The sequence below is a fragment of the Protopterus annectens genome, chromosome 1.part1, assembly GCF_019279795.1.
Source record: "Protopterus annectens isolate FY-2018-M chromosome 1.part1, PAN1.0, whole genome shotgun sequence".
NCBI lineage: Eukaryota > Metazoa > Chordata > Ceratodontiformes > Protopteridae > Protopterus > Protopterus annectens.
In genome coordinates this window covers 468,149,227-468,168,937 of record NC_056726.1, presented here as the reverse complement: position 1 = coordinate 468,168,937, position 19,711 = coordinate 468,149,227, and the positions used below count along the sequence as shown (strand labels likewise).

The following is a 19,711-nucleotide window of genomic DNA, read 5'->3' as shown; positions in this document are numbered from 1 at the left end:
TGTAACGTTAGAAGTAGAATTGCACACTTAAGGTATGAAGGATGTATTCTTCTTTGTTGAAATAGCTAGAAAAGAAGACTTGCAGATGAATAGGTAGCGATTATGTTCAACTCAAAAGTTACTTTGGAAAGGAAAGATGGATTAATTCTCACCTACACCTTGTCTTTGTGGAGTACTAGATACTGGGTAGATGATGATGCATGAAGTTCTGAAATCCTTCTGGCAGAAGTGATGGTTACCAAAAAGTTTTTTATGGAAGATTTTTTAGTGCAACAGACGAAGTTGGTTCAAAAGGAGGCATAGAGCTTCTAGGACCCAGTTTAGATCCCAAGGGAGAACCAGATCTCTGATAGGCAGTCTAAGCAAAAAGGTCCTTCTGAGGAAGGCCTTACAGTCTTTATGAGAAGCTAGAAAGCATTCTTGAAGAACTAAATGAAAACTGGAAAATTGCAGCTGACTGCACTTTAATACTGGAAAAACTAGAACCAGAGTCAAACAGACTTGCCAGAAAATGGAGGTTGTTTGAGATTGGTACTAAAAATGAATTGATTAATGAATTAATGTTCTAAGAAGAGGCCCATGAGAAAAATATCTTCCACTTACAGCAATAAGTGTTGTGGGTAAAAAATTCTTATTACCTCAAGGAACTATTGACAAAATTTAGTAAAGCAGCTGGATACAAAAAAAAAAAAAAAAAAAAAAAACCAAGAGAAAACATAAGCTCGGTCAATAAATATGACTACGTAGGAGGAATGCGAGATTAGGAGGAAGGAAATGTGGAGAGTAGTAGTAGTGCTGGTGGTGAAGTGCTTGGGGATATATTAAAAAAAAAACAGCACAGGAAATGATGGATAACACATACAAAAGGGCAGTAGGAAAGATAAAGACTCAAATAAAGAGGTGGAAAAATCTGAAGTTAGATATAGCCAAAAGGTACGAGTAATATACTTCTTGCCACAGTACAACCATCCTGGTCAGATATTTTGGTGTTTCCCAAAAGAGAGCATTTAACAAAAAATAAACAAAATACCTTCTCATGAATAGGTAGGATAGAAAAGTACAGTTTTGTACCTACCATAAATGTAGATGTCCGATAGTTATGCATCTGCAGTCATAACATATGGGTTGTCCTGCCTCAGGCAGCCCTTCGGTCGGCCGGATTCCAAAGTCTGGGTCTGGCCTCGGCTGATGTCGCACTTTCCCCGACGTCAGAGCGTCTGGGGTATAAAAGCATCAGCCAACGCCATTTTCCTCAGTTTTTCTTGGCCCAGATGCCAGGTGCCCTCTAGGAAGGCTAAATTTGGATAAATGCATAGAATTCCAAACATTTGCAAAATTATATATATATATATATATATATATATATATATATATATATATATATATATATATATGGGTCTTCTTTGAAAGACCGAACGTGCATGTCACCGACACATACTTTCCCGACCCCAAATCACCGACAAGTAACTTCGCCGACTACTCAGCAACTCGACTCTCACCCTACCGACAGTCTGTCAAGCAGTCGGATATAAGAGATTGAATCCGTAATTCAAACATATATAATCCTGTGTTATACAACTATAATATTAAATCTCCATTCACAAATACATCATTTTCCAAAGCACAACTTAAAGATTTTACTTATTACAGTATCACTAATATACGCATATACATAGTAGCGTCCATTTTCCTTCTGACTTGAAGAGAATTCAACGAGAGTTTCTTCAACATAAATACTTGCATGTAGTTTACAGCGTTGATTTCTACAGATAAACTAAATATAAATTAACATCCTGCACCAGTGTGCTACCATGGTAGGAAATGAAGTATATATACATAATTACACTTTTACGATGAAAGCAAAGGTTCTAGCAGAGCGTTTGTTCATCCTAACTCTTAACATACTGCTGAAATCTGTATTGAATGGTAAACATTTCCAAGAATTCATAGTCCAAAATCCGACGTCTCCGCCATAATTACATGTTTGTTTACGTGGAGTTATGAGGATTTATTTGTATTTATTTGCGACAGTATGTCATTAACTGATGATAATACAGTGTTCTTGTCGGTTAATTGACGTTCGTTGATTGGACCTGTCGGTAAACAGTGATTTCGAACATTTAGTCTCGACCTAGTGGGTGTCGGTGATATGCACGTTCGGTCTTTCAAAGTAGACCCATATATATATATATATATATATATATATATATATATATATATATATATATATATATATATATATATATATACATGTATATACAAACAAATACACCATAATAGATTCCCCCAGCTAGCTAAAAGAGGGGTAAACACCCTAGGAATACCGCAGAGGGGTAGGAGGGAGGGTAAACCTGACTGCAGATGCATACCTATCGGACATCTACATTTATGGTAGTTACAAAACTGTACTATGTCCTTCAAGGATGCATCTGCAGTCATAACATATGGGTAGAATACCATAGCCAATCTGGGGGAGGAGGTACTAAGAAAAAGATGGTGTAGTTAAGATCCCCTACAGGACTGCAGTAGCAAAGCCTGCTCTGGAACTGGAGTATAAAGGTAGATTGTAATGTTTGGTAAATGTATGCACGGAGCTCCAAGTAGCAGCTTCTAAAATGTCCTTGGTAGCCACCCCTCGTAGGAAGGCTGTAATGGTGGCCGTGGCCCTTGTGGAATGAGGCCTGATGTTTGCAGGAACTGACTTTCCATGAAAGGAGTAACAAAATCGAATGCAATTTCCTATCCATTTTGAAATTGTCTGTTTGGAAATTGCTTTTCCTTGCACCCCAGCAGCATGTGCTACAAATAGTTGGTCAGTTTTTCTGCTACTTTTAGTTCTGTCCAAGTAGTAGCGTAGTTGTCTGTGTATATCCAGGGTGTGCAGAAGTTTTTCCCCTCTATTCTGTGGATTTGGGAAGAACGTAGGCAAGTGAATAGCTTGATTCAAGGATACCCTAGATACCACCTTTGGCATAAAGGTAGGATTAGTTCTTAGTGTAACTCTGTCCTGATGGAAGATAAGAAATGGCTGTACTGCCATTAATGCTTGCAACTCAGATACTCTTCTTGCTGAAGTTATTGCCAGAAGGAATGCAGTTTTCCAAGACAGAAACTGAAGATCCGCTGTTGCTGCTGGTTCAAAGGGAGAAGTGTTAGTTTCTCCAAGACAAAGTTGAGATCCCAAGCAGGTAAAGGGGGTTTTCTTGGAGGTTTGATATTTTTGATCCCTCTCAGAAATTGCTTGAGGAGAGGGTGTGAGAAGATAGGTGGATCCACATTGTATTCTGCTGAAATTGCTGAGGCATGAATCTTAATGGAAGAATAGGAAAGGCCATTGTGGAACAGTTCTGCTAAGTATTCCAGAATATGTGTCTTGCTTGCCACTGTCACATCTAAGCCTTTTGATGTGCTCCAAATGAAAAATCTTTTCCATTTAGCCGAGTAAGTCTTCCTTGTGGAAGGCCGGCGAGCTTCCCTGATAATGTCCTTCACTCTCTGTGATAAAACATTTTGTTTTGGATTTAAGGGATTTTCCAGGCAGTTAGCTGCAATGTTTTTAAGTTGGGATGCATGATCTTGAAATTGTTCTGCGTCAGAAGAAGAGGCCATAGGGGGAGAGGCCATGGTTTTGCCTGTGACATGCTCCTCAGTAGTGGATACAAGTGTTGCCTTGGCCAGTCTGGAGCTATCAGAATCACTCTTGGCTGTTCCTCCCTGATCTTCAGTAGAACCTTGTACATTAAAGGAAGAGGTGGGAAGGCATATACTTTTAGAGCTTTCCAGCTGAAAGAGAGAGTCTCCACCCTCCATGCTTGTGGGTGGTATGTCCTTGAGCAGAATGTCCTCAGTTGATGGTTGAGGGGGAAGGCGAACAGATCTATCTCCGGCGTTCCCCATGCCTTTGTTATGAGTTGGAAGATGTCTGGGTGCAGCATCCATTCGTGTGCATCCATAGTAGTTCTGCTTAAGCTGTCTGCCAGTGCATTTTCCTTTCCTGGCACGAACTGGGACTGCAGTTGGATATTGAGTTTCAGGCATAGCTCCCATAGCTTCATAGCCAGCCGGCATAGAGGGTAGGAGTGTGTGCCTCCCTGCTTGTTTATGTACCACATGACCATGGTGTTGTCTGTCCTTATTAACAGGTGTCCTTGATGGAGGAAGGGTTTGAAAGCCTCGATTGCATGCATCACTGCCAGCATTTCCTTTTTGTTTATGTGCATGTGTAGCTGTCCTTGAGACCACAGGCCTTGGATACATGTGTGCTCCCCATCCTCGGTCTGAAGTGTCCGTGGTGATGGTTTGTTTCGTTTTTGGTTTGTTGAAAGGCAACCCTCTGTTGGACTGGCAGGCCTGAGCCCACCACAGGAATTCCTTTTGAAGGCAAGGAATGATTGGTATCAAAGTTTCCAAACTGTGACTGTGTTGAGACCATACACTCCTTAGATACCATTGTAATTTTTGGCAGTGGCAGCCGCAACCCCTTTAGGGCCCAGAGTAATAGTTTCTGGGTCTGCAGAATGGGTTTTATGCAGATGAAAATGAGAATCCGGGACCCTGTAGTATCTATCAGGTTTGGCAGGGGCCGGGGGGGAGAGTATCAGGGGCTGTACTGACATCATTGTACACATCATCAATTACATTCAAAACAGGAGGTATAGCTAAGGGCCTATGCTGAGGCAAATGTAAAAAGGTCCTTAATCTTTTTCTAGAATCAGAGAAGTCCTGACCTTGCCATTGAAAATGCTCTCTCATGGAGTGTAAAGTCTCACCAAAGGAAAACTCTTCAGGAGGGGAGGCCGAAGGGATAGATTCTTCTGCATCAGAATCCTCATATGGCGAATAAGCCTCCTCCTGGTGGTCTGACAACTCAGAACCATCCGAGGACTCATCCGAAGAGTGTGGGTCAGAAGGCTCAGTCCTGGGCCTTTTGTCTGGTGGAGGGTGAGAGGCCCTATCCAGGTGAGGTTGTGAACCTCTAATTAAAGAAATAAGGTCCTCTGCAAGGCTGAGGATCTGAGAACTAGAGGAAGGCCTCTGGGATGTAGTCTTGGGAGGCAAAGCTTTAGAAAGTTTAGCAGCTTTAGCCCTAGAAAAGGCCTTAATGGACATGGAAGCAGGGGGCCTAGCTGCCCCACGTGCAGTAGATATGTCCAAAGGTATGGTGTCGGACATATCCTGGGCACTGGTTTCGGTAAGTAGCTCAGTAGCTGACTCAGCCGGGGCCTCCCGGGCCGCGGTGGTCGGTTGAGTGGATTCGGATGAAGGAATCTCCGAAGACTCGGTTTCGGCCGTAACAGAGACACTCGCAGTAGGCCTTACCGTGGTTTCAGCCGAAACCGCGGGCCGTGAGTGTCGGTCCTTGTCCTTCCGTTTTTTCACCAAATGTGATGTCGGAGTCTCCGACGGCATTTTATATGCAAAACTAGCCCCAAAAAATTCCTCTGCAAACTCCGACCGACGTCTAAGAGTTCGTCGGTTGAAGGAAGCACAGGCTGAACAAGACGATACGTCGTGGTCTGGGCCTAAGCAAGGAAGGCAGTAGGAATGGAAATCCTTATGAGGTATTTGTTTCCCACAAGTTAAACAATTATTTACTTTATCTGACATCGGCTGAGGCAAGAAAGAGTCCCCAACGGGGTACTTAGCTTTTTCAAAGTTTTCGGTAGCTGAAATCACTGGATCTGACCGACCGGCACTTGCGAACAGCTTCTGCTTCGGGCACCGCGCGGCAAGAAAGACTGGGGAAAATGGCGTCGGCTGATGCTTTTATACCCCAGACGCTCTGACGTCGGGGAAAGTGCGACATCAGCCGAGGCCAGACCCAGACTTTGGAATCCGGCCGACCGAAGGGCTGCCTGAGGCAGGACAACCCATATGTTATGACTGCAGATGCATCCTTGAAGGACATCCTAGGGTAGCATGGGAAAGTACAGTTGTGCAAGTTAAACTTAACATAACATTAGATGTTCAATGACAACTGCTGCAGTAGCCTTAGCTATATAACTTGTATTCTGCCAAGGATATAGCAGCCAGACAGCTTCCAAAGCTTCAGTGCACATTCCATGGCCCCAAACTGTCATGCAGCTCGACCTGAGTTGACTAAAAGACAAGTTTGGGTACGAAGCCCTTCAGAGCTTTCCTGCCAGCAGAGAGTAGGGAGCCTGAGTCCTGAAATAATTGTTCACACCCTGGCCTAAAAAACACACCATAAACAAGGGGGATGGAAGGAGAGGCTAACGCACTGTAATCATTCACACATCTATTGTTATGGTAAGTTTAACATACACAACATGTGCATCATGTTGATCTCTGCTGCGGCAGCCTTGGTTATATGGGTAGATTATCTTGGCAAACTACAGCTCGGAGGTGGAAAGAGAACAGTCTATGGGTCTCCAGAGAATGGCCCTAGCATAGCCTGATCTGGACCTAGACAAGGAATCACACTTACAGTGCTTTGTAAAAGTATGTACAGAGGAACAACTGACAGCTTCTAGAACACTTCTAGAATCCAACCTTTTCCAAAGTGTCATAGTAAAGTCTGCTTTGACACAGGTTGTCCCTGTTCATTTTCACACGGAATGAACTGATCTGAAAGATTTACTTCTGTCAAGATAGTATCCAAGCTGTCTGTAGACATACAAGGTATGGAGTATCTTTTCTCCCTCATTTTTGGGTTCAGTAAAGAAAATGGGGAGACAGTTTGGCATAAAGCACACTCAGATACCACTTTAGGCATAAAAGGATTACTTCTCAAACAAACTCTGTCCCTATGGAAAATGAAATAGGGTTGACTCACCATAAGAGCTTGCAACTCAGACACCCTTCTTGCAAAGGTCACAGCAATCAGTAAAACTGTTTTTCATGTTAAGAACCTCAAGTCAGTTAAGTTAGCTGATTCAAATACAGCAAGTTTTAGCTTCTCCAACACAAAATTAAGACTCCAAGCATTTTGAGGTTTAGACTTCTAGCATTGAGCAGCATTACCTTCAGATTGTGCATGCTTGTACCTGTTATGGTGGTGGTTTTGTTCTTTGAACTTTGCCTAAAAAATGCACTATAGGGGTGGCAAGAGCCTTAGCCAGTAACCGAAATCCCAAGGACGACAGGTGCAGACCATCTCTGGCAAAGCATCGTGGTCTGTCAATCATGTTGTCCCAGGCAGACAGATACTGGATCCCCTTTGAATGACACCAGAAGCTTAGCCAATTGCTGAAGTCAATCATTTTGTCCTTATGCTGTGGTATCATTCTGGGCGAAGGCAGGATGCTACTCAGGGCTAGGGTCATACCTGCCTGTGCCACATGATCCGAGCTCTTTCATGTCTCTCTTCATGTAGTCCAGGGAGGTACGTCTCAAGTCATTCACTCCAACATGGACAATGACACAGTCATATTTGTACTTGTTGTGGAGTAACTTGAGTGCATGCGTTATGTGGTGGATCCTGGCACCCGACAGGCAACTGACTGTAATTTTCTCCTTGTTCAGCCTGGGGAGTGGGACATCAGTGTGCCTGACTATAGAGTCACCTATGACTAAAGTGTTGGTACGTTGTCTTGCCTTAGGGGCTGTTGTTGGGTGGCACACTGGTGTTGTGAGCTATGTGACACTTTGGTTGTGATTGGTGTTTGTTTGCGTTTCAGCTTCGGAGGTCCTTGTTGCTTGGGCAGGTTAATGTTAAAGGCCTCCACATATGTGGGTTTAGTGTTGCTATGTGTGGGTGTTGGTGGTGTGGGTTTAGAAGGGCTATGTGTTGCTTGAGGTGTAGTGCGGGTGTTAACCTTCTCCTCTTGACCGTCTAGCACAATCTTGGGTGGAGAGAGCTTTGCTTCCAGTTTGGCTATGTAAGTGCATTGCTCGCAGGTTGTAGCGTTGGGTGGTAGGATGAGAGGGTTGTCTGTGTACATGAGGCAACTGCTGCATTGCCCAGTATGCCCAGATTCACCAGGTGGACAGGAGAAATCACCAGAAGCTGACCCTTGGACATGCCTGGTTTGGGGCTTTTTTTTTTTTTGTAAAGTACAAGAGCTGTTTTGCCTTACCTTAGCAAGGTACTTAGCAATTATAGGCTGTTTAGTGCCTATGATTAATTTCTCCTTATTAACAAGGAGTGTTGAGTGCTTGTATCAGTTTAAGACTTCCTAGTGCTTTCCAGTAGGTTTTAAAGCAAGTGCTAGTCACAGGGATGCTTAAAGGTAAGATGAAAAGAAATGGTTTATCCTAAACACTGCAGTGTGCACTACAGGAGTTAGATTGAAAGTAGGTAACTTAGTACCTGCTGCACATCCTCAGTAAATTGATGCCTAAAAGGAATTAAGACCCTATCATCCACGCAGTCAACTGATAATGATTGATGTCAGGAAGTATCAAACACCCCTGTTCTTGTGTGAACAGAACCATTCTGTGAGGAAGCTTGTGGTAAATGCCCCTGACCATTTTCAAAAGAAGAGAAAGCCACAGTTGCCTGGGCCAGAAGGGAGTCACCAAAATGATCTTGGGGAATTCCTTCTGAATCTTCAGAAGTACCCTGGATATTAATAGAAAGGGTGGGACAGCATACAGGAACAATCCTGTCACAGGAAAAGAAAAAGCATCTGTCTTCCTTGCTTTCTTGTATGAAGTCCTGGAACAGAATCTTGCCAGTTGATTGTTAAGAAAGGAAGCAAACAGGTCTAACTTGAGAACTCCTCAAAGATGGATCAAATCCTGGAAGCCCTCCTGACCTACTTTCCATTTGTGAGGATCTGCCCTGGTCCTGCTCAGCTTCTCTGCCACACAGTTTTGCTCTGATGGAAGGTAGGATGCTTGTAGAATGTGATTGTGAAGTGAACTTGTATTTCAAGCTAACATGGCAAGTCTACAAAAGGGGTATAATCTGGTTCTTCCTTGCTTGTTGATGTACCACATGACTATGGTATTGTCCAACCACTTGAAGTAGTATCAGGGGGTGAAAGATGGCTTAGAGAGTTGAGTGCCTTGATCAGGACAAACATCTCCTTGGCATTTATGTGCTTGCTTTTATTTTGGTGTTCCACAAACCCTCACTTTTATCTCTCCTGAAACCACTCCTCAAAAAATTCTGAAGTGTCTGTGGTGACTGACTGCTTTGGAGTGAGGAAGGAGAAGGAGAAACCTGGATTTAAGGACATCTGTTGTCTTCACCAAAAAAATTCTCTTCTGAAAAACTCCAGCACTGGGATTTGAAAAGATAAAGGGTGTTGGATGCTGGGACTAAAGAAATTTCAGAAACCTCCATATCTTTCCCATGTGCAGTCTTGCCAGGGGTATCACGGGAATCACATATGTCATGAAATCCAAAATCCTGAGGTATTCCCTCATACTGACCAAAGTTTAAGTGGAAAACTTTAGAAAGAGCTAGATAATGATCTATTTTTTCCTGTAGAAGAAAATCTCTTTGAAATGAGCCGCCTAGTTGACATCCCAAGAATACCACGAAAGACTTGAATTTTCTCTTGAAATTCCAGCTTGTGTAAGAGATCTCTACCCAAGAGAGATTCCTGACACTTTGGAAAAAAATTCTGCAAAGATAAGCAAATAATTTAAATATGGAAAAATGTGTCTATCCTGTAACCTGCAATGAGCTATAACTGGAGCAGGTTACTTTGTGCACACTCTTGGTGCAGTGAATAGTCTTAAAGGATAAGTTAGATAACTGATAATATGATCCAGACACACAAAACCTTCGGAAACATCTAAAGTCTGGATGAATAAGGATGTGATAATTAGCACCTTTTAAGTCTAGTGTTGCCAGGAAATTTGAAAGAGGAAGAGGAGGTAAAAGGTTGTGAAACGACTCACTTTGAATTCGGGCAATATCATAACCAGGTTTAGGAAAGAAAGATCCAGAACTGGTCTCCAAGCATTTTCCTTATTTGGCACTATTATTTATTTATCTTTGTTTACCAGGAAAGTCCGACTTGATAATACCCATTTTCAGCAATGGTCTGGGGGAAAAGCTCCATTTGCTTGCATTGCATTATACCAAGTACCAGTTAAAGACAGTAGTTACATTTCTATTTACAATTATACACAAAAGAGAAGTTGAATACTCACCATAACGTTCCATCTGTATTGTCTATTTTCATTCTTCCTCAACTGTTGGGCTCAGATATGACTCGGCTGTTACTAAAGAACATGATAACCAAAAAGCTCTCGAGTTTCTCTTACCCATAATGCACCACCCCCTAACATACCTCAGATCTTGTTTGCTGATTTACATAAGGGTAATAATTGTAAATGTGCATGCATATACACATATACATCCTACAGAAAGAACTATAGCTGGTGCTCAACATAAAGTACAGAGGTGTCCTTACAAAATCTCATTCTTCCAGAAGTCTACTGTGAAAAGGATTGGAGCCTGGTGGGTGGAAAAGTGAGGAAGAATGAAATTGGGCAACAAAGATGGAATGTTGTGGTGAGCACATAACTTCTTTATCTGATGTTGTCAATCTTCATTCTATCCTCAACTATTGGGGACAGAGTCCCCAGATACCTAAAATCCCAGGGTGGACTCCAAGGAAGGATGTTCCTCAGCGTAGTTGAGCCAAACATTGCTCTACCCCTCAAGACCAGATCCAATTTGTAATGAGTGATAAATGTATGAGGACTGGCCCAGGCTGCAGTCGCACATATGTCGTCCATGGAAGCCCTGGATAGAAACACTGAAGAAGTGGCCATGGACCTAGCTGAATGGGCTCTTATACATTTAGGCAAGTTTCGACCCAACTTGTTAAAGATAAAAGAAATGCAACCCATCAGCCATCTGGTTAGAATTACTTTTGTTAGTGGTTTGCCCAATTTCAAATCTGCAAAGGAGACAAATTGATCTTGTCTTCTTGATTTCTTATGTCCTATGTAAGTAAAAATGTAATTGTCTGTGAACATCCAATAAATGCAACATATATTCACCTTTGTTTGCAAATTTAGGAAAGAATACTGAAATTAATGGATTGATTGATACTGGATTCTGACACCATCTTGGGGTGGAAAGAAGAATTGGTAAGTAATGTAACTCTATCCTTATGAAAGGTCAAGTAGGGAGGTTTTGATGACAATGCTTTAAGTTCTGCAATTCGTCTGGCAGAGGTAATGACCATTACAAAGATAGTTTTCCAGGTCAGGAACTTAAGATCACATTTAGCTGGTGGTTAAAAGGGGGAATGAATTAAGGCCTGCATTACAAAGTTCAAATTCCATGGTGAAGTAGGGTCTTTATACAGGGGTCTCAATAGAAAAGTGCCTCTCAAGAATGCTTTACAAAGTTTAGAAAAGGTCACAGAAGAACTGTCAAACCCAATATGAAAATTAGATATTACTAACTGAATTTGAGTGGTAGAGGAGCTCGCCTGATCATAAAAGATTAATGCCAAAAATTCAAGTGTGTTATGTATTGGAGCTGAAAAGGGGTTGGTGTGTTTTTGTTATGCCCAGTAAGCAAACCTTTTCCACTTATTTGTATAAAGCTTTCTTGTAGATGATTTATGGGAAGATAAAAGGATATGACGGACAGGGGAACAGAACATCGGTTGTCTGGCTATTATTGAAATTGGAGAAACCGCACTGTTAGCTTGAGGTTTAAGACATCTAAATTAACTATCTGTTGGATGTGACAGGATATCTGGAATCAGACCCAGAATCCAAGGCTGGCAAAGGAAGGGGAAAGAAATCTGATGAGGCCAGAAAGGTGCAATGCAGATGACTTTGCTCTTCAACCTGGCAGCTTTCTGCAGAAACTTTGGAATCAGGGGAATTAGTGGTAAGCATAAAGTAGACCAGGAGGATAATCATGAAGTAGAGCATCCCTTAGTGATTCCCCCTGAGAGCGGATTAGGGCAATGTAGCTGCCGCATAGGTTGTTTAGGGGAGAAGCAAAAAGATCGCAGCAAGGCTGGCCCCACTGATGGAAAATCATTTCTGCCACTTTCATGTTGAAGGATCAACTGGGCTGAAATGTTGGCAATGAGAATCGTCTTCCTGACCTGGAGTCTGACCGTCTGTACACTTGAGCGAGGAAGGGCAGATGTCACTGACATTGTGTTGAAGACTGCTCCTATGAATTCTAAAATTTCAGTTGGCTGTAGCTGAGACGTGTCAACTTATGGTTATCCCCAGATGAGAACAAATCTTAAGTACCTGATCCTTGCCCTTGTTGGTAGATGCCTGGTTGGGGCGGTAATGAGCCAGTCATCTAGATATGGAAATACGCAGAATCCCTGCAGGCTCAGGTGAGCTTGCCACCACTGCTATGTATTTGGTAAACACTGTGGGGACTGTGTGAGGCCAAAGAGCACTGTTCTGAACTGGTAGTAACTGGCTCCCAGCAGGAAGTGTAAACACCTTCTGGATTGTCTGTTCATCTTTATGTGATGGTGTGCATCCTGAAGGTCTATCGAGCACATCCAGTCATCCTTGCCTAGGAAGGGTAGAATGGACTGAATCATGACCATCTAAAACTTTGTATGTCGAACTGACTTGTTCAAAATGCTGAGATCCAAAAATCCAATACCCTGTTTTCTTTGGCACTAAAAAGAACGCTGAGTAAGTTCCAGATTCTATCTGGTCTGCTGGGACCTCTTGGATGACTCTCTCTTTTAGCAGCTTTTGTATTTCTAGTGCTGCTGCTTTCCTCTTACTGGGTGGAACGTCAGGAATTGTGCATACAGTTGGGAGGTGGAAGAGAAAAGGGAGTTATATAACCTCTGGAAATAATCCTCTGTACCCAAGTATCTCATTACATCTAGTCAGGCCTTTTGGTGCAGAGATTGTCCACCTCAGGAGGCAGTCAGGGGTTGACTATTAGGCCTCCTTTCAGGAGCACTAGTAGGATTCATCAGAGAAAGAATCTCTGGACCCCTGGTTTTGAAGACCTCCTCTGCCTTGGGGGCGTCGCTGTCCATTACAGTTCCCCCCTCTGCCCCAAGGGGAACTTTCTCCACACGTGTCCTGGAAAGGCCCTGGGACTTCTTGAACCACATTTTTTGCCCACCTTGTTGATTCCTAGAAAAGCATCTTTGAGGTTGGAAAAACATACGCCCACTGCAGAGAGGGTCTTTCCATCCTTCTCACACCTGGATGACGTGTCCCTCACTTTTAGGCCAAACAACCACCATCAAAGGGTGCAGTGACAGACATTAAAAGGCTCTGCAAAATCACATAAGCGCATACAGGCATGCCTCCCAATGGATTATGCCTGAATCCACTGCCCTTGAGGCACTTTCGGGTGCATGCGAAATTAGCCTCATGGATGAATTCGAAATAGATTGGACGGTAGCCATCTGGGAGACCACAGATGATTGGGTCTCAGCAGTAATGGTCCCTGAAAGAAATTTTGATCGTTCCTTGATCAAGTCCCTTTTTTTAACCTTGTAACCTAGTAAAATGTACCAAATAGTTCAGCGACCTAGGAACGAAGGTCACTGATGCATAACCACACTTCTCAAACCTGTCCATCACCCTAGACATCCTGTTAGGGGGATGAACACAGGAACGTTGTTCACTTTTTGGTGGCCACTGCCACGACCATGGCATCCACGGGCACCCCCTTACTCCAAAATTCCTTCCTAACAAGTGACACCAGAATCCAATCTAGCCTCTTAGAGATTGGCTTAACTGAGTCAGGCTTCTTCCACTCCCACTGAGAAACCAAATCAATGAGCTAGTCGGTGGGTGGAGTAACACAGGAGGTAGATGAGCCAGCTGTAAAGGCCTCCAGAAATACTGATTCCTCTGCTGAAGGTCCAACCACCTCTATCTCACGATCTCAAGGATATCTCCAAATGAGACATCTTCTGAAGGTGATTGCAGGGACCCTTCACCCTCAATGAAGTCAGTTATCCTCAGTAACTGACTCTTGTGGACAAGTCTATGTGCTCCTCTTGCACTTTCTCTTCCTAGGAAACTTCCTTAATGGAGTGTTCTGGAGGAGTGTCAGAAGGCATCATTAAGCCCTGTTGGGTGGTCTGGGGGTCTCAAGATGGCTATCCCTGAGTTGTAGAATGATGCAGCTCCAAGCGCAGATACATCTGAAAACTAGATTGAAGATCTGAGGGGGTTGGATCTGTCAGTACTGTTGGAGCAGAAAATACCCTCTTCACAACCTCGAAGGCAGATTCCTTCAGAGAGAGGACAGACCTTGACTCCGAGAAGACAGGCTTCTGGACCATTGTCTCCACCCTGAAAGAACTCTCCCAGAAGAGAAAGTCAGAGCAGAGCTATACAAGGGGCAGAAACAGCTCTATAACCTCGGAGTCGACTCCAATGCCTCGAACCAGAGAAGGAAGCTTCGGCTCCAAGCCAGACAGACAGGCACTCTGAAGCAGAGGGACCAATGAAGGAGTAAGAAGTGGTGGTGTGGTAGCTGGATGGGCCTCCTGACCCAAGGGGGTCAGAGCCAGTAAAACACCCATCTGAATCTGTGCCGAGAAACTACATCATTCCGTCCACAACTTCCTCTATCAAACTCCTGGACAAATGAGATGAAGCAAGGGAAGGTGACTTGGGCTGGCATCTTTCCAAAAAAAGGGGGAGGGAACCTGGAAGGCACTGGTTCATAAGAAGGGGAATACCTGGTCCTTGGAGTAATTATCAGACCCGAAGTAGTCGGATCCATGGGTTTTTTTGTCAGATCTGAGAATGTAAGATCCACTAATTTCTTCTTCTTTGGATCCAAAGGGGAGGACCTTTGACATGTTTTCAGATCTGATTTTGGTCTCTTCTTTGATTGCTCCAAAGATGGACTCAAGGAAGTAGAAGGCATAGAAGATTTTGATAGGGACTCCTTAGCTTTAATTTTGGGGGATTGAGCCCCACAGATAGCTTCACCAAGATTGTCGGCATATCCTAGGCTAGCTGGTTAAACAAGAACAGATCGCAAATCAAGGCATCAATGCCGATTTTTTTAATAGGTGTCAAACTTCTTTACTACTTATTTTGCAGTTAAGTTACTAATGATTACCAAGCATGTCAAGTTATATACTTACAGCTCCAAAAAACCCAGCCCGAGCCCAAGCTTCCTTTTTTGCAAGATGCAATACATAATTAATTTTGCCACTGTATTTTTTTACTTCATCCATTTCTTTTCCAAATGCACGGACTGTTCGGATGTTTCCAATACGTTCCTCAGCTAGCTGAAAGAAAAGTTTGATAAACAAATACTTAACATTATGTTGTCTCTTTCTTTAATTACAGTCTAGCCACAAACAACCAAAAATACCTAGTTAGTCTGATAATCAGTTTGAGAAATATTTCACAGCATATAGTGGTATATCCTTGCCCTATGTTTACATCATTACACAATACTAATATGCATACATAGGGCTCAGCAGTTTCAACATCTTTATGCATTTGCCAGCTTATTCACACCTGCCAGTCAAACTCATGAGGACTGGCAGACTGCACTGCAAATGAATGGAGGGAGCTCTAAGTCAGTCACATTTAAATGTTAAAAAAATCTAATTTAAAAATATAAAACAGTTTTTTTTTTTTTTTTTTTTTTGCCATATTTGTTTAATTTAAACACTTTTCACATTTAAGATGCTTAATCACACAATGAACACTGTAATTAAGTGACAGTGTATAAATACTGTTGATGCTTTATTTGCCTTTTAAATACTTTTAAATGTAGGCTCAAATAAGTCAGTGCTACAGGCACAAAGCAGTACACATTGTGACTGGCACTGTAAGCATGAATGAGTCAACCAGGTCCAACTTGGGCAAAAAGATGCATATATTTATAGACTGCAACCACTCCATCAGCATATTTTTGGAAGATGGTATGAAACTGGAGTATCTGTAGAAAGCCCAATTAGACAAAGAAAGAGCATGCAAAGTCCAAACGCACAGTGACTGGACATCAAGACTGAACCCCAGACTCTACAGCTGTGAGTCAGTGATGTTAATCACTGAGCCACCATACTGTTCAGACTACAAACTTGTACTCAAACCCTTTCACCATATCACCCCCTTTTATATTTGAACCCTAGGGAAGAGAAGGTCATATTTATTATCCAGTAAACTAACTTTCAAATGAGAGCAGTTATGCAGTGAGGTAGGCCACGCACTACATCAAATGATTCTGGTGTTACACCTCCTGTACCAGTTGCCTTCGAACTGTAGCAGAATCAGCTGCTGCAAGTTATTACTTTATGCTTTGAACTACAAGAATGATATATACTCAGAAGATAGAGGGATAAAGCCCCAACTACATCCCAGCCAACCAGGGTAAGCTTGGGTTGATGCTAGAGCAGTTGGGAGTTCATCAATGAACTCCCTTACGGGAGGTGTGGTCCAATAAGGGGAGCTGCCCTCAGAGAAACCAATGAGTGTGGGAGGCAGGGTAGGGAGTGGGTATGGCATTTATAGGGACAAAAAGATGGACGGAAGTAAGCAAAGATGACCAAGCTGCAGGACTCCTTTAGTATACACAACCACCCCCATAGACACTGCAAGTAATTTAGCATACACAACCACCCCCAGAGACAATGCAAGTAAGTCTAGGGGATAGGAGAAGACCTGGTAGACCCAAGATGGATATGGGGGCATGGGGGGAAAAGATGTCCCAAGGGGGACCAAAAAAAAAAAAAAAAAAACTAACAGCAGATAACACATATAGTCACCATATCAGTTGACTTTCAAGGAGGTTTCTGCAGTGGGTAACTATTACTATTTCCTTGCCCACAATCTTCAGCATATTTTTGAAATTTCTCATTCTAGTGCCCACAGTGCATCAAGCTAGGAGAGTTCATCTTGTCTGTTCGCTCCTCAGGTCAGCCTTGCTCCAATCCACTGAACAAATACAAAATAAAAAGTAGGAAACACAACACAAAAATGAAATAAATTGTAGATATTGCCCAACTCACAATGAAACCCATCACCAGTCACAGGATGGAGAAGTCATCAAGCAGGACAGTAACAACAATCCACTGCAGTCACACTAAGCCATTAAGGAGAAAGTGCAGCTGTGTAAGATCTTACCATAATGGTAGATGTCCTTCTCTTCACTGTTGCAGAATTCTTTACAATAGGGATCCCCTGCCAAGGGCAGCCCGACGTCCCACCAGTATACCAAAGCCTTTAGGTTGCTTTAAGGTACTCCATAAGTCACATGCATGCTCCTTGCATAAAGTAGGGTATAAAGGTGACATCCAGATGTACCAGCCTCAGAAATGAGAGCCCCAGTAGGAATGCCTGTCCAAGGAAAAAAGGTTAGCAGTTCATCCAGAAGGGAAATGAACCAGGGGGGAGGAGGAAGGAGGGTGAGCACTGCAACAGTGAAGAGAAGGACATCTACTCTTATGGTAAGACTTTACACAACTGTGCTATGTCCTTCCATTTCATTGTTGCAGTAATCATTACAACAGAGAGAGTGCTAAAGCTCAGGAAAAAGAGAGGGAGGAGGATAGACCAGCAGAGCTCTTTAGGAAACCATGAAGGATGTCCCTAACAAAATCAGATCTAGTTCTGGAAATTCCATCTAACTTGTAGTGCTGTGTAAATGTATGCACAGAAGGTCCGGATAGCTGCCTCAAGAATACAGTTAGCATCCAAACCCTTGAAAAAAGCACCATAAGAAGCCACATTTCTAGTAGAATGAGTCTTAACAGAAGACAGAAGGCTCTTACCATGAAAGGAATAACAAAAAGAGATAGCTTTAGAAATCTAAGAAAAAATAGTTTACTTGGACACAGCTAATCCTAAAGACCTAGGATGAAAAGAAACAAAAAGCTGATCAGATTTACAAAAAGTCTTAGTCTTATCCAAGTAAAATCTGAGTATGCACATCCAATATGTGCAGCACCTTCTCACTTGGCAGATAGCAGAGAAGGGAAAAATTGGGCAAATGAATAGACTGATTAAGGGACAACTCATTCATCACATTGGGCATAAAAGAAGGATTGGTACGAAGAGACACCCTGTCCTTATGAAACACCAAAAAAAGGAAGGCAAGCCATAAGAGCTTGAAGCTCAAACACTTGTCTGGCAGAAATAAGGGCTAGCAAAAGTACAGTCTTTCAAAACAATGCCGGAATTAAGCTGAAGCTGCAGGCTCAAAACGAGTCTGGGTCAATTTTCCTAAAACAAAATTAAGATCCCAGGGAGGTGGAACAGGCTTCCTGGGTGGCCTAATATGAAGGACGCCTTTAAGGAATTGCTTAGCTTCAAGTCAAGTAGCTAAAGGAGGTCATAAATCCAGACAAGCAGAAACAGCCAGTAAGTGGGCCTTCACAGAAGAATAAGCCAACCAAGCATTGAGCAGTTCACACAGATAAGAGAAATGTAAAGGAACATCCACAGAAAGTGGATCCAGGTTACGAGAAAGACACCAAACAGAAAACCTCTTCTGTTTCGATAAGTAGGATTTCCTAGTAGTGGGTTTCCTGGCCTCCTGCAAGACCCTAAGCACATCCTCAGGAAAAAATGTGTCTTTGTGGAATCAAAATACTATCACTCACAGTGACAGTGGACAGATGGCGATGGATGAGATCCCTTGTCTTGTATGAGTAGGTGCAACCTGTGAAGTAACTTGTGATAACTGCCCTTGGCTAAATGCAGAAGAAGAGGGAAGCAATGCTGCCGCCCACCAAATGGGAGTTACCAACAAGATTTTGGGAGCATCCTGTTGTATTTTAAACAGGACTTTTAGAATGAGGTGAAGGAGATGGAAAGCAAAAAGAAACATCCCCTTCCAAGATAAAGAGAGGGTGTATACCTTCCAAACCAGAGGACCCGGGACTCTATCACAAAATAGAAGAAGCTGTATGTTCAGTGGGGAGGCAAAAAGATCCATTTGAGGAGTACCCCATTGGTGAACAACATCCAGAAACACATCCCTGTGAGGCATCTATTCATGGGATTGAGCTATGGACCTGCTCAGAAAGTCTGCCACAATGCTTTGACCTGAAGGAATGTAAAATTTGCCTGAAAAGTCACTTGATACTGGATAGCTAGTTTCCACACTAGGAGTGCCAATTGGCAAAGATCATCAGACCTTGTCCCCCACCCCCACTGTTGGGTGACATATCACAACATCACTGTGGTAGTGTCTGTAAACACCCTGAGAGGTCCCAGGGTGAAGAGAGGATGAAAGGCATGAAGAGACATCAGAACAGCTCTAATCTCCTTGTGTTTTTTTCTGTTAATGAGGCAACCAGACTCCCTGCACCTTTAAGTAGCCGAAAGCTGATCTCCATCCCACATCTGAAGCATCTGTGAACAGCTCCTGAGAGGGAAGAGGTGGATGAAAAGGGAGCCCTGGATTGACAGTCAACTGCTGAAATCATCACTGAAGTTCCTGCTTGACACATAGAAGAGGAGGAACTAAAAATTTGAGGAGATAAGAACGCTGAAGCCAAACTGATTTTAGGAACCACTGAAGTTTTCTCATGCGGAATTTGTCAAAAGGGAGTATAGGAATGGTGGAAGCCATGAACCCCAGAGTTCTCAGAAATTCCATTGCTGTTACTGAGATAGAGGTAGAATGGAATAAAAAAAAGGAAAGAAGAGTTAGTGCCCTGGAAGAAAGCAGGGATGCCAGCATAGGAACAGTCTGGATCCTGCACCCAAGAAAGACATGATCATGAGGAGGAGTCAGAGACAACTTTTTGAAATTTATAGTGAACCCCAGCCTCTGCAGAAAGGACACTGTAAAATGAAGATTTTGCAACAAAGTCTCTGGATAAAATGCTTGAAACAG

The 19,711-nt window shown here is 42.9% G+C and overlaps 1 protein-coding gene across 1 annotated transcript in view; it reads right to left on the bottom strand.

Annotated features, from left to right (window-relative positions):
* The window catches only part of ABCB10 (ATP binding cassette subfamily B member 10), a 690,016-nt gene that overhangs the window by 487,090 nt on the left and 183,215 nt on the right, over positions 1-19,711 (bottom strand). The window contains exon 4 of the mRNA XM_044076125.1: positions 15,000-15,146. Within this exon, the coding sequence (XP_043932060.1) occupies positions 15,000-15,146 (147 nt within the window). The remainder of the gene's footprint in view (positions 1-14,999; positions 15,147-19,711) is intronic.